This window comes from Sphaerodactylus townsendi, linkage group LG11 (genome assembly GCF_021028975.2).
Source record: "Sphaerodactylus townsendi isolate TG3544 linkage group LG11, MPM_Stown_v2.3, whole genome shotgun sequence".
Taxonomy (NCBI): domain Eukaryota; kingdom Metazoa; phylum Chordata; class Lepidosauria; order Squamata; family Sphaerodactylidae; genus Sphaerodactylus; species Sphaerodactylus townsendi.
Window position 1 is genome coordinate 45,657,523 of NC_059435.1, and position 18,067 is coordinate 45,675,589.

Here is an 18,067-nt window from a genome sequence, read left to right on the forward strand (position 1 = left end):
TCTTTGTAGCTTCGAAGAGACCTCACTGAAAATAAAGAATGAAGAAAATGATTTGTTCTTGGAAATGCCAGAAAAAACTATGTTTTTTGGTGGATGGCTGCAATGCAAGGAGAGGAAACCTTCAGGAAATGGCAGGTGGCATGGAGGATTACTGCGGTGGCAGAAAATGGTAGGTGCAAGTGTAGGAGAGCTTTGAAACTGGCTGAGAGAAATGTTTCCTGAGCTCCACACCACCAGCAGGAAATGTCTTGAAGCCATCTTTGGGGAAAAGATCACTAGTTTAGTAATAGTTTAGTTTTCAGAATACAATGGGTTCAGCTGAAAAAAAAACCATGAAGATGTATTGAGGGGGAAAGTTGTATGGAGTTCTTCCCCCAAATGCTTCTTTCTACATCCTCAAGACAATTTATTTGTGCTGTGCAGAAAAAGCCAATATCATACTGGCAGTACACGTACATCTCATTTTCATCATTATTAATTAATTAATTAATTAATTAAGTAAGTAAGTAAGTAAGTAAGTAAGTAAGTAAGTAAGTAAGTAAGTAAGTAAGTTTATAGGCCGCCTCATCCCCAAAGGGCTCGAGATTAGATTAGATTAGATTCTTAGCTAATAAGTCCCTAGCTAGGAAACAAAAGTCTTGTTGCTAAATGGTTGGAGTCAGAGTGGTAATGGTCAAGTAGTGAGGGTGGTGCTCAACTGTTTTGTAAGCATTGTCAGGCTGCCACAGAAGCCTTTATTATTTTCATTGTTAAGTATAAGTTTCCCATAGCTAGTAATGGGTTTAGTCTTCTGTATAGTCTCCTAAGGGAGGGAATTTTAGTTAGCCCCTGTCCCTTTAAGAAGTTTCCCAAAAGGCAGTCTTTCTTTTATCTCCCAGCAATGCCCCTGTTTAACTCAGTTCAGTTCAGTACAGGTGCCCAAGGAGTTAGGAGGCAGCAGCGTTTTGCCACGTCAAAGGTGTACTGAGAGCACAAAGTTGAGGTTTACAGAGAATAGTAGCCTGATAAAGACTCAGGAACTTTAAAAAGTGGACTTTCCTGGAAGAGGTCAAAGAAAGAACAAAAGTCTACAGCTTCTACTGTTCAGTCAAGCAAGTACTTTTATTTTAAGCAGACCCTGGGAGGAGTTAGGGTCTCCATTCTTCTAAATATTAAACCTTGTGTTTGAACTGTTAAACCTTGCTTGTGACTCTCCCACTCTGTTCTGGCCAGGCACAGGGCACCAGAAACAGTTTTGCTCGGGGAACAGAACAAGCATGTTACAAAATCATTTGTTGGGCTTTGGTTATTATTCCTGTTATATGTGTGTTGGTAAACAAAGCTGCTATATTTAACAAAATGGTATTCATAAGTCTAAAAGAATGTCTCTTCCAATCCGTTGCTTTCCTCTGGTCTATCCATTGCTTTCTAATCAGCTATTGACATACCAGTAGGCTTACCATTTGTCCCCTGTTGTGAGCAAGCTCCTTCCCCACCCTCATTTGCTCATGCTTGATCAAGTGAGTATCAGGAGAAGTGAGGTGAATGATGTCACAGCCTCCCACGGTTTTTACCAAAGAGAATGAAGGAATTCCTGGAGAGCCACATGCAGGGGGTCTATGGCAGCAGGGCTCTGATTTCACATCTGCGTGATCATCAGGAACTGATATCACAGCACCATCAGTATTCCCCTCTCCCAGGCCCTGCCTCTCAAAGCTCCCAGGCTTTGCAGCTGAAAGGACTGGCAGTCCTACATACCAATGATACTTATGCTGAAGCTACCTTGTTCAAATTAAATAACTTTTATTAAATTGCTGCAGCAGCTGTTACTAAAGGCCACATATAGAAATTAAAGCTTAGAGAGCCTAATACAATTAGTAATCCTATTAGCAGTTGTAATGTTATTAGGTGTAGACTATAATAAATTACCTGAAATAACCATTTAAAAACAAGTTGTCTTCAGTTAAAATTTAATCCACTTGGGATTTATTAAATGCCAGTCATCATTAAAAGTTTTTCATGACCTTTTCATCTTGGACTGCTTGTTTTATGATACAGAAAAAATTTTCGATACAGAAAATTGACAGTTTTACGATACAGAAAATTGACAGTTTTGGTCTTTAACTTTTTTCTTCACGACATGTTGCTATCACTGATGATCATCTGTTAAAACAGGCATTATTCAGCATTACCCTTAATTAAATGGAACTATATTGTCCTTCTCTTTCTCATTTTATTCCTTTTTTCTTTTATTGCTTAATCCAGTATCTGATGCTTGAAAATACTGACTTGTACTTGCCTTTTCACACTTTATTCTACTAAAAAGAATACTCCAAGTCTAATTTGTCTTAGTTTTTTTTCAATGCCCCTCTTATGGAGTACACACGCACACACAAAATCCTACTTTATAAACAGAAAGTGCTGTTAGCCTGTCCTCTCGAAAGGCTTTAAAAATGTACAACTTATTTGTACCCAGGAGCTGTCATTCCAAAGGCCATGGAATGTAGCAGAATTGTTTTGGCTAAACTGGAGCTTGCTCATGAACTCAATAAAGTTCAGAATAAAAATGTCCATCATATTCAGTTTCCCTAAGTAATATCCCCCACTATTGCTACACAGTTGGATTAAAAAATTGTCTGTGGTTCTTCTGAGATCACAGTAATTTACACTGTAATTTGCATCCTAAGCACAGTTTCATCTGTCTAGATCCATTGGGTTGAATAGATTTAGAAAGGTGTAATCCTGTTCAGGGTTGCACTGGTAGAATTGGTACCCTCATGGCTAGGATCTCTATGATATAGTAGTGCAGGTATCAAGAGAGTCATGAAGAGAACATAAAGAGAACAGAATACAGCAAAGGTGTAATGGATAGATAGACCTTTCTCATTTAACATAGCAAAGGAATAGAAAAGTTTTTTCACTTAAATATCAATAGGACTGAGTTTTGCAAGCTGCATCTATACCAGTTATGTCGAACCTATGGCACAGATGCCAGAGGTGGCACTCAGAGCCCTTACTGTGGGCATGTGCAAGCAGAGTCACACACACACACACACCCCACACACATACATCTAGGCTGGCCTTGGTGGTTGGGCTCAATTATTAGCATTAAACCTAAGACCTAGTTTTGGGAAAGCAGTGTAGGTTACCCTGTTAAGCGCTGTTAAACCCCACTGATTTTTCTGCTAAGAACTAAAACGCGACCCTTTACCTGGGAGTAAGCTCGGTTGCTGGCAATGGGGCTTGCTTCTGAGTAAACCCTCCTAGGGTCGTGATTCACCCGTTGGAAAAGTTGCACGGTTGCTTCAAAGCAAAGCCACCGACTACCACCAAGCTTACTCGGATCCAACTGTTTTTCTAAACTAAAACCTCACTATTCAGGTTAAATTGTTGTGTTGGCACTTATCACGTGTTGTGATAAATAAGTGGGTTTTGGGTTGTAATTTGGGCACTCGGTCTCAAAAAGGTTCGCCATCACTGATCTATACTCTGGGAAAGCTGAAATTCTACATTGCTGCAGCATAGCTGATGTGATATGGCTTATTTTATATGGTGACGTGATGAAACTATGGTACATAACATGAGGGAGTAATTTGCTATAACAAAGAGAGTAAATAAAATATGTTGCTATTCTAATAGCTTCACTTTGTTTTGTTTTATATTTTGTAAACTAGTGCAGTTTTCGATGGAGAGTTAATAAATATGCAGAATCTCCTTTTGAAAGACAACTTGACTATGATTGACCACTGATAGTTTCTATCTGTAAATTTCAGCCTCAGGAATTTTGATTCAGTAAAGCCAAATACAACCCAATACAGCCGATATCCACTGACGCTATTTGGCACCTACCAAAAATATTCAGGTTAAAAAATTATGTCAGTTCTCTCCCCCCACCCCATTTCCTAATCTCTAGCGGGCTTGGGAAACAGCAGGGGGACAGAATTGCCTCCCCCCAGTGCTTTCCAAGCCCTGAAAGGCTTGAAAAGCAGGGGTGGAGAGAGCGATCCTGCATGTGGGAGGGAGCGTTCTCCCTCCTACAAGCAAGTTGAGGCTGCTTTCTCCCCCTGTCCTGCTTTCCAAGGCCCACAAGCCTTGGAAAGCAGGGTGGAGGGCACTATCCTGTTTGGTGGATGGGACCACGCTCCCTCCCACAAGCAGGATCAAGCTGCCTTTTCTCGCCATCCTGCTTTACAGGGTCTTCAAGCCTTGGAAAACAAGATCATGCAGGCTTTTCCCTCTACCCTACTTTCCAAGGCCTGCAAGCCTTGTAAAACAAGGTGGGGGGCATGATCCTACTTGTAGGATTATGTTGCCTTCCCTCCTCACAGCTCCTCTCCCCCACCTCTGCTGTCCTAGCCCAAAAAGTGCTGGGACAGCAGAGGTGGGGGGATCTTTCATGTCAGGCTACTTAGCCTATCACAGAGGACCGCAGCCTCTCTCCTCTCTTGTGCTGTCTAAAAGCCAATAAATTGACCTCCAGGCTATTCAGCTCTGCCAATTTTATCAGTAAAGTAAAAACCAGAAAAAAAACCCACTAAGGTTTTTTTCTGGCATTTTTTTCCTGTTGATTTGGATTGACTGAATCACCAAGGCTAAACTTGACCATTTCACATTAGCATTTGTATCAATGGGCTAGTGTGGATGGAGAGTCTTTGCCAGAATCCTTTTCAAGAATTATAGCAGTTTGTTCCTTTATTTATTGAATCTTTTAATGTCTCAACATAACCAGTTGGCATATAGGAGAAAATAATGCAATTTAGATAGAGAAGGTGCCAGTTGAGCTTGTTGTTTGGCAACTTAACGTCTGATTTGAATGTTAAATAGGGGAAAATTTCCAGTGGTGTAGAAGCTTTTTGTGCGAGTCTAGATTTGGGACATTTGAAAATAAGCAAATATGGCAATGGTGAAAACCAGTAGTATAATGTTGAATTCGGTAGTGCTCTTTGTCCTTTTTTGATTTGTATATTGTGGATACTGTTGTCTTGCTTTGAAGCTTATTCAGCACTTCTTTATGCATATTTAAGGCTCATGACTTTCTGTATATAAAAACACCGCCTCCCTTTCCGGTAGAGCATGCTTACAATGTCAGTATGTTTAATTATGAGTTTTGGAATTTAATATTTAAATATGAATTTAAATAAACTTATCTATCTTATATTACTATATTCTGTTTAAATTATAAAAATAATATTCTCTGACTTATGACTTGGGCAGACCAATTCAGCGGGGTGGGGTGGACCTACCTAAGGAGCTGCCGCAGCCTTGCACCAGCACCTGTGGCCATTCCACTGGTGCAAGGTGCAAATGTTCTGGCAGAGGGCCAGATACATAGGTTTGCAGCCCTCTGCCCTGCCGCTGTAAAAGTCTGGGGGAAGAGCCAGCATTATTTGGCTCCCACCTGGGGTTTTCAATCAGTTATGCCACAGCCCCATGCCTGGACTTTTGCCACCCTTTTGGGTGGTGTAGGTCGATTGGGCAAAGTGGAAGACTTTCCAGAGGCGGGGTATGTGGTTTGCTGTTTTTTCCCTCCCTGCATCTCTGGAAAGCCTCTGAAGGCCATGGGGCAGTGCAACAGCAGCACTGTTCCCAATTGCCTCCATGATGTGGATTGGGTTATTGCTAACACAAAAATATTAGGAATCATAAGTGTTATACTTGAAGTACACAGTATCCTCCTGGACCAGCTGCTGGGTCTGGGAGTGGGAGGCACCATATTATGGTGGTTCTCCTCCTACGTCAATGGCAGGTTCCAGAAGGGTAGCAGTGGGCCCTATATATCTGGGAGCATGCCTCCTTTCATGTAGACCTGACCGGGTTCTGAGATCAGTGAGGGTGGGGGGTGAGGTGGCTTACCTGGCAGCTTCATTGCCTTTTGAGAATTGGGGGATGGGGGCTGCCTGGGGGGCCTTCTCTGCAGTGACTCTGGTACTTTGGAACATTCTCCCCCTGGAGGTCTGTCAGGTGCTGATTCTACAAGAGTTTAAGTGCCTGGCCAAGACCACCATCTGTACCTGAGTATATGGATGATCCCTCCTGGTGGTGCCTCTCCCCCTCCTCTTCCCTTATATTCCCTTTTATTTGGTACCTGCTATCGCCATACCAGTGCTCTATTGGTTATGTCCTAGCCTAATTTTTGAAATGTGTTAGGGAGTATTATGGGGGATGGTTGATTATGTATTTTTAGGAGGGTTAGGATGGGGCATGGGATGGCTTCTAAAATAGTTTTTATGATAATTTTAAGGTTGTTTTATGGTATTTTATGATTTTACCCCTCCCAAGGATTTTGGTGATGGGTAGGAAATAAGTACACAGATAAGTAGATTAATAAGAATAAATAAATAAAAATAGGCTATCTACCATATATTATTTAGCAGGCTTCAATCCTATTGAGCTCAAGTGGTCATTATCTCAACATGTCATAATGTGTCGCAAGTGGTCATTATCTCAACATGTCATAATGTGTCGCAGAAGATTGATCCAAATGATAGTAATCTTTGAGGAAAAAATCTATACTTGGCACTCAGCAATTTGGGATTATGGAAGATATAACTTATATGGGTGTAAATATTGGTATCCAACCTTGGGCGAATCCCTACTGAGAAAAAAACCTTGTTCCCCCCGGTTCCATAAGATACAGCACTTTTTCATCCCAGTCTCTGTCTCCTCACCACAGCGTGCATCTGTTGAGGGGGTCAAAGTTAATCAAAACCTGTAACTATTTCCACGAGCCCGCAATCTGCTCTGAGGCTCTTTCTGATTGGCTGTTGCGTAGGGGTGGGAACGCGACCCCACGGCCCCTCCCCTCTGCTTGAGAAAGTTTTTTTTTAATTCTGGCTGCGCAGCTTTGTAGAAACATAAGAAGTTCTTTTTAAAAAACTTTTTGGCTGTACAGCTTTGTTGGTATGTACACTCTGCACTAGCTCTACTTCTCTTTTCACGTTCATGCCTACAAAGCCACGACCAGCACAAAAAAAACCCTTCACGTCCTCTGTGCCCAGCCCACTGTGCTCAGATTGGTGCTTGCCTCCTAGGATGGGAAAAATAAATTCTGCTACCTCCCCACCGGTGCCGCCTCAGTCCGCATTTTTCAAAAAGGTGTACCTTCTTGCCACTTTTTGAAAAATGCGGGATGAGGGGGAGAGTGTGCACCAAGGCCAGGATGGAGCCAAGTTCAGCACTGAAGCCATGTGGACTCCTTGCCCAAACCTGGACTTTTACCATGAGTATCACACAATTTTTTGACCATGGGGAACCGCCCCTTGAAACAATAAGCAGTGTGGTAGTTTTTAATCTCTAATGCGAAAGCTGGTATCAAGGATCAATCTTCTGCGACACATTATGACATGTTCCATCCAAGAACCACAAATCTTCAGTTGTCACTAAGTTTTCAACATAGCAATTCTTTGTAATGCTGATAATATAAAATGTTAAAAACCAGTCTATAAAATGTTGTGACAATTTGGGGGTTTTGCACCTTAAATTGTGGGTTTTCTTCCTCTCTTTACAGTGTTGAATAGTCATTGGTGCTAGAAAACATCTAAAAGTTAGTACCCACTGGTTTCATTCTACTCAAATGCCCTATCATTGAGAATCCAAACTGCCAAGTGTCTAAAGGTATTTGAACTGCCTCTTGGACCAAGGAACACAGCTGCCTGGTATGTAAAACTGCACTTCAACATCATTATGACAAATCAGGAAAAGTGGGCTAACCTCAGTCCTTCAGAGTTCTCTCAGCTTCAGAAGTATGCTGAATGTAAGTAAACCTTTGAAACTTTTTTGTATAATTTTTTGGATGATTTCAGTATTTCCAAACATGTACAACGATAAACTGTAAAAAAAAAAGAGTGTCAATTCACTGGCATAAGTTTTAAAAGCCTTTCCCCTTAGTCTCTGAAGTCTCTGTGGTATTTGTCCTATAGATCAGGGGAAATTCCCAGAGCATCACATTACATCCTCAACTCTACCTGCTGTGGGCACCACGTACAAAATCTTCTGACAATTGCCTACACATGTTTAGCCAGAATATCCTAATTAGCTGGTCCTATTCCCACATTTACAGTAGTTTTGTCCTTTATTTTTTTCTCAATGGAACAATGCATGAATATTCACATGGAGCTTTTGAAATCACATTCCCCTATACCGTGTTTCCCCGAAAATAAGTCAGTGTCTTATATTAATTTTTGCTCCCAAAGATGTGCTATGTCTTATTTTCAGGGGATGTCTTATTTTTTCGCTCCACAACTGCATCCTCTGGTGTTCTGTTTGATGGGCATGCTTCCAAACAAAAACTTTGCTACATCTAACTTTCGGGGGATGTTTTATATTTAGCACTTCAGCAAAACCTCTACTACGTCTTATTTTCAGAGGATGTCTTATTTTTGGGGAAACAGGGTAGTATCAACACATCAGCCCCACAAACAGCATTCACTTGAATCCAAAATGTATCCCATGATCAAAGAAACTCAGAAGAAACAGAAGGTAAGACATTAGCTAGTACAGAGAATAATCAGACAGGAGTCAGGATGGCAGACAACCAAAAGGCTAAAGGACTCAAAGAAGGAGTGAGTAGAAAGTTGTCCAAGAATTAGCATGTATGATTGGGTGATGTTGCTGGAATAAACCTATACATTTCTATTATTGTTGTACTGCTTTATGCCAGTAAAGGCTTGCTATCAACTATACATTTCTGGAACTGGCAACTAACAGGAAATTCATTTGGTGTGGGCCATTTTTTTTAGTACACTGAGTCCAGGTATACTCTTCTCCCCCTCCAGCCATTTTCAGCCTGCTGACAACGCTTCTTAAAAAAAATAGTAGTTTTGTTCAGCTTGACTATAAATATCTGCAGTTCCTGAGGGTTGCTAAGTATTTGCTTTGAGAAGAAATGAACAGACAAAGAGGCACAGTTTCTAATGTCTATGACATCACCCTGGAAATATTCTCACCTGATTCGGGCATCTTAATGCTTCAGTGCAGGAGAGAAGAAGCTGTTGCTTAAGTGATGCAGTCGAATTAATCTGTGTAGAATACAAAATATTGATGCCTTGACATCTTTGGAACTATGACAGAAAATAATCTATTTTTTGTCAGTTCTAATCATCAGATGTAGTTACATAATGGACTAGATTCAATAAAAGCAATTTATGGAAATGGATATCTTTATTAGTTCTGTGATCCATCCTTATATCTCTAGGAATAGGCAAGAGAATTGTTCAGGGTGGCTTTCTTGCAGAGGGAGTAGAGCAATTGACCAGATTAGGGTTGATCTATATTAGGGATTTCCCCCCCTTCTAGTTCTTCAATCCCATGCCTGTTGAATATCATTTTACTAGGAATCTTTTCTTTTAAACTCAGATGTTACCATGTTTTAGTGGGTTTCTGATTGATTGGACAGCCCTGTTGTGTTTGTAATGTGTTTTGAGTCTCAATAAGAAAAGTTGGGATACCAATGTAAATAAGTAAATAAGGGACACTTGAGCCATTTGATCTGGAAATACACAAAGGCAACTTTACCAACTCTAGTGCTCTGTGCCAGTACTGACAATGGCACTGGGCCTTATATTCCCATACATTATCCTGACCGAAAAAGCTGGGTCAGCTCTAATTTGCCGTATCACATAGAATGTGAAAGATAGATGTCACGTTGCAAAAAAGATTGTGTGGGGCCAGGACCGCGTCTCTGGTCCTACACAGCAGAATTAGTTTAAGAAAAACTTAAAATTAGAAAATACCCAGGAAGCAATTTTGAAACAGAAGATAAGTTTACTGGACAGCATAAGTATCTGACCAGGGTGTCCTCTTAAGGGTAAGAGGCACCCACACTTCATACAAAGGACCAATTTTATAGACACAGAATTTAGAAAGTTACAGAAGGTTATCCCTCCCGGGTGGCTCTCAAAAGAGACACGCCCTCCATATGAAGAACCTTAGTTTTTATAGATGCAAAGAGTACAGATGTCACACAATTCATCCCCTTACGTTTCACGTACATGATCCATACCTCTTTCACGTGCTACAAGCATGTACCTTAAAATTCTCATTGGATAGAGCTATCTCCTGGTCACATGAAGACAGCCTCTTATTCTACGTATTACATTCCTTCTGTTACTCAAACACTGCATGCTGTTAGCTTATGGCCCTCCCTGCCCATATGCAAAGGGGAGCCATAAAGCTAGCCTCTGTCTCCAAGAAAAACCCGTTTTCTTAGTATTGCTCCCAGAGAAAGATATGTCTTTAAGGTATGCAGGATTCCTTAGGATCATAAACCTTCCCTGTTCCCCAGTTTGAAATGTTAAAACATTTAAAAGATTTTACATACATTGATTCTAACACAATAGAATTATAGTGAAATACAAGTAAATGTGAATCTCTCATTATCATTTCTGTGTTCATGCAACATAAATAGAAAAACACTTTTTCCTTATTTAACTAATCACATTCATGTCTAACCCAAAAACCAAAGTTATAAATTGCATATTTCTGCTGTCACGTTGGCCCTCAGTGACAAGATCCTAAAGATGTTATCTTCGCTTGCCTGCATAATCACTGACAAGCTGGTAACATTCCTTTTGACCTGCTGCAAAAATGCAGGCTTCTAGTCACTCATACAGAAGCTCCCATTTTGATTCTTTGCATCTTTGGTTCTAAACAGAATCCACATTTCTTGATTAAATACAAATTTATAGACATTCTGGCCCGTCCCCACAATTGGAATTTCCAGTTATGAATCTTTTGGTGCCAAGTCTGGTTTGGCTTTGAATCTTGAGCAATGATCTTGAGTGAGTTTTTGTTTTGACTTTTTATGCACTATGAGTTCTGGTTTGAGCTTGTAATGACAAACTCTTTAAGCTTTTAATTACAGACCATAATTTTTTAAAACAAAAGAAATGCTCTCAAAATGACTGGCATATTCTGGATATAGGTTTTTATTAGCCATTGCTTGTGTCATCTATTTGGTTTGTGTTTTATTTATGGTCAGCATTCAAGAGTTTACCAAAGTACAGGGAATTGCCTTCTGCTAAGTCAGATCATTGGCTTGTCTAGAGCACTATTGTCTACTACGACTGGCAAACTCTTTCCACTGTCTCTGGAAGAGATCACCTACTGCCAGATCTCTATCTTTTCATATTAGAAATAAGATTGAACATAGGAAAGCATAGGAAAGCAAATTCTCAACTGAGCTACAAATCAAACTGGTTGCTCTGTGAAATTGGTGAGGTTTATAGTAACAAAATCAACTGCATGTAATAATAATAAAAACAACAACCCATGATGTCATGGGACTAAGCAGAAACCCAGGCCATCAAAAGTCAGATATTCTGAAGACAGTAATTTCTGCCCCATAGTTGATGCTAGGAACAAGGCAAGGGGAAAGTGGAGTGGGTACTGGATTTCCTGATGCCCTGGGGGAAAAAAACTTCATTTCAAAATACTGCAAACCCATGGGGAGTCATTAGTGTCTAAATGGCCTATGTGTTAAATGAAAACAAACAAAAAGGAATGATTTTCTGCTTAATGCAGCTGTTTTGCTGTATCGGGCACATCTCATTGCCTTTAGTGGTATTTATAGAGGTTTAATTATATCTAGGATTGATCTCAATTTGCAAGTTGCAAGTAAGTTCCACTTTAAATGATGAAGTCATTGTCAAGTAAATGCGATTAGAAAGAATTGAGGTGAAGGCATGCATCTTGGTCCAAAATATAGGTTTGGCAATTAATGTTTCTATTTGAGCAACTACATTAAAATTATATTTATCTAAGTGTTCTCGCATGATCTTCATTCTGCTTGGACTTTTTCAAACTCTAGGGTATATAAGAAAAACTTCAGTAGTATTTTCAAAAGCCAATGGAATTTTAAATGTGTCTGATTTATTTGGTTTGGGCTGTACTCTGTGGCCTATATCAGATGATAATTGTCTCACCCAGATAGGAGAGCAAGAACATTCCTTCCCACAAATTTTCTAATATCACCTGAAAAAAAGGAGGGATGTGTACATTTAAACCCAGTAAGATGTGTACATTTAAACCCAGATCATATGGTTGTTTCTCATGTTTTCCAACTCTACTGATCAAAGTTGCATGTTTTTTTTTCATGCATACAGTTTATTTAAGGGTGTAGATATCCAGTAGTGGCCCTTGAGACAGGACTTGTGAACCTGTGAACAGGGCTTGAACAAACATTCTCTTTACAATTAGATCTTTGTATTCTTCTGTTTAAGTAGAATAATGTTTGTGTGTGTGTATAACTTTATCATCTTCGCCTATTGAATAGTTTTATTTCATATTGTACATACATAATTTGGATACCCTGAATCCATTTCTGGAGTTCAAGCAGGGCTGGATCAAAGCAAAGTTGAACATGCTCAGGATACGAGACATGTATTGGCAAGCAAAGTTGATCTAGGACTAGGTTTACAATAGAATAGCCAACTGCCAATCTGCTCCTGAATCCCAACCTTCATCTGTGATTGTGAAGGTGGCCTTGGCCAGGAGAGCTTTATGTCCGCTCAGGCTTATCAGCTGTGGTAGGTATATCCAAAGCAGTGTATCTCTAAACCAGTGATATCCATATTGAGAGAGAGAGAGAGAGAGAGAGAGAGAGAGAGAGAGAGAGAGAGAGAGAGAGAGAAATCTGGATTTAGATCTAATGGACCTGATTTTTTTAATAAGCTTGGATATTCCTGAAGTCACATATTGGGAATATCGGGATTCCTGAAAAAAACCATGTCTATTAGTCCTACATCTGAATTTTACTATCCTCCAATTCTTCCTTCCCATCTCCCCCCACTTACTTTGACTCCAGGACTACAGTGGTTGCCTCTGAGCCCCGTGTGGAGCCTAGACGCTGCAGCAGTGATGGGCACAGAGCTGCTTCCGGGTTCAGATGAGCCCCGAGGCATCAGGCTTCATCAGCAAAGCTACATGCTGGGTTCAGCTGGGTTGAGCTTGGTGTGCAGCTCTGCACCACCCGCCGTCTCCATGCTCCATATGGAGCCCAGAGTCAGTGAGGGCTTCAGTTTTATTTTCCCTGTTCCTCTTGTGCATTCCCCAATCTCAACCTTCAATAATCAGAACAGGCTAATTCTAGGTTATTAAGGATGAGGAGTTATTTTTGCTGATTGCCAAACATTGTATACCAGGAAGCTACAAACTAAATTTTGCCCTTCAATGTATTCTCTCTCCAATATTCATTCTTTCCATCTCAGACACTGGCCAAGATTGAAATAAGCAATCTTCTGAGACTATATTCACTTTCCACTAAGGTCAATTTCGGTAACTACTAACAAATTAAATCCAAAGGGCCTATCTTTAATATTAAACCACAACGTTTTGCATAGCCAGCAAGAGTAATACTGGGTTGTTCTCAGCAAATATACAGAAATAATAGTTATCATCCGAATATTCATTTCCTAATATGTGATATCCTTAAAGCAATTTTGCATTTCCAGCATTCATGAACGGTCCTGTTTAATTTTTTGGTTCTTAACAACTTGCATACTTTTAATGTTGTTTCTTGTTTAATTTTACAAAACATGCCCCATATGGTTCATCTAGCTTTGCTTCCTTTCCTGCTGTTCCTTATTTGGATTATGTAAAATATATTGCTTTCTCATAGGGTTTCTTTTCTGTGTTTTGTTTTAAAACCCTGCTTCTTCTCCTTACATTTTGGCTTTGCTTGGGTTGAGACAGTGAGTAGTCACTGCCATTTTAGTGCTCTGTAAGTACATTAGGACAAAGAAAAAAAGTCAAGGAGATGTGTTTGTGTGTAAAAATACAGACATGTATATATGGTCTAAAACTTTAATCTGATTTGAAGGGAGAGACAGCAATCAATACATTTAAGTAAAATTGGGGAACAGGATTAATATGCATAATTATTTGGGAGGAAAACTCCCCTCTACATGTAATTACAGGACCTTTTCCCCCACCCGTTCTTTTTTCCAGAATGCAGCTAGAGGGAAATGTGTACAAGGAGAGGGAGCATATTTAACATCCCCCCCATTGTATATTCCCACTGAAAGTTGCAATATGCAAGCTGGTTTTTCACTTGCAGTGAAAAAAATTCAAATACCCCTAATTTTACAAGAGCCAGCAGGGTATAGTGGTTAAGAACAGTGGACTCTAATCAGGAGAGTTAGTTTTGTTTCCCTTCTTCTCCCCATGGTCTGCTGGGTTACCCTGGACTAGTCACAGAAGAACTCTGTCAGCCTCACCTACTTCATGGTGCCTTTTGTGTGGGGGAGGTAGAGAAGGGGCTTGTAAGCTGCTTTGCGATCCCTTTTTCCAGATTTGGCAGAGAAAAGTAGGCTATAAAAAACAACTCTTCTTCTCTAGCAGGTTGTGATTTTTAAGTAGAAAAAGTTTGGAGAAATTAACTCCCTGCACTGATTTCCCCATTAAAATCAGTCTTATAGCTTCATTATATAAGACCAAAGTGAGTGGATGCTTCATAAAACTACAAGTAACATGTAGATCTGCCCTAAATTAAATCTATGTAAGAGTGTTTAACTGCTTGTGCATTGAATAATTATGTTCTTCTATTATACAATACTTTTTCCTTGGCAAAAGGGCCTTGGCTGTAGAGAATACTGCTAACTGAACTGATAGAATTTAGGATGTAGGATCATTGATTAGTTTGGTATGAATAAATACATGGCTTCTGTCCTTGTTTTTGCAGATTCCTCAAAGAAAATTAGGGATGTTCTGGAGGAATTCCATGGTAATGGTGTGCTAGCAAAGTACAATCCTGATGGGGTAATTTTTCTTCCTTATCAAAGTTTGAATTTTATTTTACTTGCTGGAAACTCATGTTCTGTAGAGTAACTTTTTCCACTGTCCTTTCATTAAAAAACAACAACATAGGACACTTTGTCATGTAGTAGATAGGAAATTGGATTTTGGCAAGTTAATGTCTTTCAATTCAGTTGTTCACTTTCAAGTAACAGCAAAAGTGATTGTGGAATGCTTGTAAAGACGAATGAGAAACTTTTGCATCTCACAGCTAGGGGCTATCAATATGTAAATATACACTTGTACCAAAGGAAAGAAATTGAGGAGAAATAGCACAATGAGCCTCATTTCGTAGTCCCAGAGGAACTTCCAGAATAAATACTATCATTTTTTATTGCTGTCTGGATTCAAAAGGCCGCATTTTCTCAGGGGAGCTAGAAGAACTTACTCATGTGATATCTTAGTTAACTTGAATAAGATGCATGTGTTTGAAATTACTGCAGCACCTGTCCATGTCTGGTGTGCTAACACCTGTAAAATATGGTTTAAATAAGGTGGTGAGTGTATGTAGAATGTTGCATGTGTATATTTTTCTTGCCCATCATGAGTAGTTGAAAATGGTACAAAAATGTGAAATAAATCCTTAACACATCCATGAAGCTCCACTTTTGTAAACTTGATTTTTCATAAAATCTAGAGGATGTAAGGATTTCAGAGATTAGGTTTGTTTGACATAAAAAAATGTAGTCTGTTTCAATTCTTTGAAAAAGAAATTGAAGGAAGATCCACTCAGCCAGTTCCTTGGAAATAAATTTTAGAGTTCTCAGCTATTCAGGCTCATTCCGCACATGCAGAATAATGCACTTTCAAACTGCTTTCAATGCTCTTTGAAGCTGTGTGGAATGGCAAAATCCACTTGCAAACAGTTGTGAAAGTGGTTTGAAAACGCATTATTTTGTGTGTGCAGAAGGGGCCTCAGAGAATTGGATCCATACTGAATTATACGCTATGCAAAGTGTAAGGTAATTTCTAGCTCATCCCTCTTTCCTCTGCAGATCCCTGTTTTCCTCTCATGCATTTCCTGAGGGTTCCATGTCCCCCAAGACCAGCATTTTAAAAAGATCAAAGGGCTTCAAGAAAGGGAGAGGCAGGAATTCTCTTTTCTACTGGCAGAAGCACTCTGCATAAACAGAAACTTCAGTCTACATCTAAACCATTATCCTTGTATGATAAAACAAAAGTTTATACTGGTGAATGGTTAAAGCTATTGCTTCTTGCTACATGACAAAACCCCCATAAAAATTCATGCCACTTTGTTCTAGATTATTTTTCACATTTAAATCTATTAAGAGATCTTTTTAATTGCTTACCTCTCAAACCAAATTAAAATGTCATTCTAAGAGGAGAAATTATTAATATGTATTAATATGTGTGTAATGTTTTTCTTTCTTTGCATGCATTCCAGAAGCAAGATATTCTTAAACAAGTAAGCATGCATCTTTGATGGTGGTTTTGCTGATATTTAAATAATTATATTTACTATTGTGAAACTTCACTAAAGCGCTCATGTTTTAAGAGTAATTACATTTAATGGAAAATACTGTGGTGTTCTTTTGATCATGCAAACTTGAGTAAAGTATACTAATAGTAACCTCAAATAATACTATTTATAATGTATGTAGATTGTAGGGAGCCTGATGAGTAACCTTTATTGAAACCAGTATTGAAACCAGTGTAAATTTCGTTGTGCGTGCACAATGACAATAAAATGCTTATGCTTATGCTATGCTGTTTTCTGTGAAATAAGATGTCAACACTTTCTTTGGACGGTTGTTGATAATTTCCTGGACATTGGGTGGTAAGACCCAGTGAGCTTGGGGTTTGGGAAGGGGAGGTATAATGCCAAAAAGTCTTCTATCCAAAGAAGCCATTTTCTCTAAGGCCCCTTCCGCACACGCAAAACAATGCGTTTTCAAACCACTTTCACAACTGTTTGCAAGTGGATTTTGCGATTCCACACAGCTTCAAAGCGCACTGAAAGCAGTTTGAAAGTGCATTATTCTGCATGTGCGGAATGAGCCTAAGGGAATTTACCTCTGAAGTCTGGAGATATCTGCAGGCTGGCAACCCTACTTGGACTTCCAGACTGTAATATGGTAAACCAGTTCCCTTTTGCCCCAACAAGCACATTTTGAAGGATAGGTCTGTTTAGGTTGAGGAGGGCTTGAGAGATTTGATAAGACAGATGTAAGTCATTTGTATGAAAGTATGGGTAACTGTTACTGGTAGTAATTCTTTAAAAGTTAAGGATGTGGGTGGGATTGATTCAACTTTTATTTGCAGAAATAATTTTATCCTGCATGCACTTACTTCCCATATGCCTTGCCTTTTTTTAGTGGTGAACCTTTGCATACTGTGTCTTCTGCATTTATGTGCTACTATGACCTATTAGCCCTTGGGTTTCAGTGTGCTAGATAGCTAGATGAATTAAACATATGTTTAAAGAGATTTTAACTAAGTTATAATTATCAGGTAAATCCCCATTCTCAGCCTTAAACCACCTACATTTTGTAAACATTCCTGTCAAGCACTTGAAAATGTTTAAGCATGGCCAGATCTTTTGACATGATCTTTTGCCAAATGTTCCTGCCTGTGCATATGCACTCAGATGCCTGTCCCCTTTGCACTGGTCACTGTCACCCAGCCAGAAATGTTACCATTCTGATGGGAAGAGTAACTTGCTTTGGAAGAATACTGTTTAAACGGAGGGTAAGCTGTGACTGGGGCCCCTGTTTTCAGCAAATTACTCTTCCAAGTCTAACCCATCATGACTTCCTAGCAGGGAGGGAGTAGGTTGCCATTTTTGTATGTTCCCAAACTGAATTGGAAGACAGAGTAAATTCCAGTTTCCATCTGTTTTAGAAATCCAGTATGTTCTGACCATGTATGAGCAATGGTTGGGATTTGACTGCTTGTGTGATGATGAATTCTGCCAAGTCTGCAGATGCAAATACCCTTGACATACTGCTCATTTTAACTGGAAAACAATCATTGGTATAAGCACATGGGGTGTTCAACTGGAAAACTGAACAGAACAAAACAACAACAACAAAAGGACTTTCTAGTTACTCCCTAGCAGCTGATGTACTAGAGAAGTACGGAACTCATTCTGGGCGGACTCATCAACTACACATTCTTGGTTTGGCCATTTTGACACAGACATTCTGAGATTGTTGAACTTGGAAACTCCCTGGGGCCACAGAGGAAGTATGTCATCTTGAAGCAAGGGGTGTTTCCAAAGAACCCAAGATTCACGGCTTGGAACCACCCAACATTCTGTGACTGCCTTCCCTCTTTT

At 39.6% G+C, this 18,067-nt stretch overlaps 1 protein-coding gene across 1 annotated transcript in view; it reads left to right on the forward strand.

Annotated features, from left to right (window-relative positions):
• DGKB (diacylglycerol kinase beta) overlaps window positions 1-18,067 on the forward strand; it is a 234,611-nt gene that overhangs the window by 13,317 nt on the left and 203,227 nt on the right. The window contains exons 3-5 of the mRNA XM_048510484.1: window positions 7,487-7,732; window positions 14,657-14,733; window positions 16,175-16,195. Coding sequence (XP_048366441.1) covers window positions 7,663-7,732; window positions 14,657-14,733; window positions 16,175-16,195 — 168 coding nt within the window. The 5' untranslated portion in view covers window positions 7,487-7,662. The remainder of the gene's footprint in view (window positions 1-7,486; window positions 7,733-14,656; window positions 14,734-16,174; window positions 16,196-18,067) is intronic.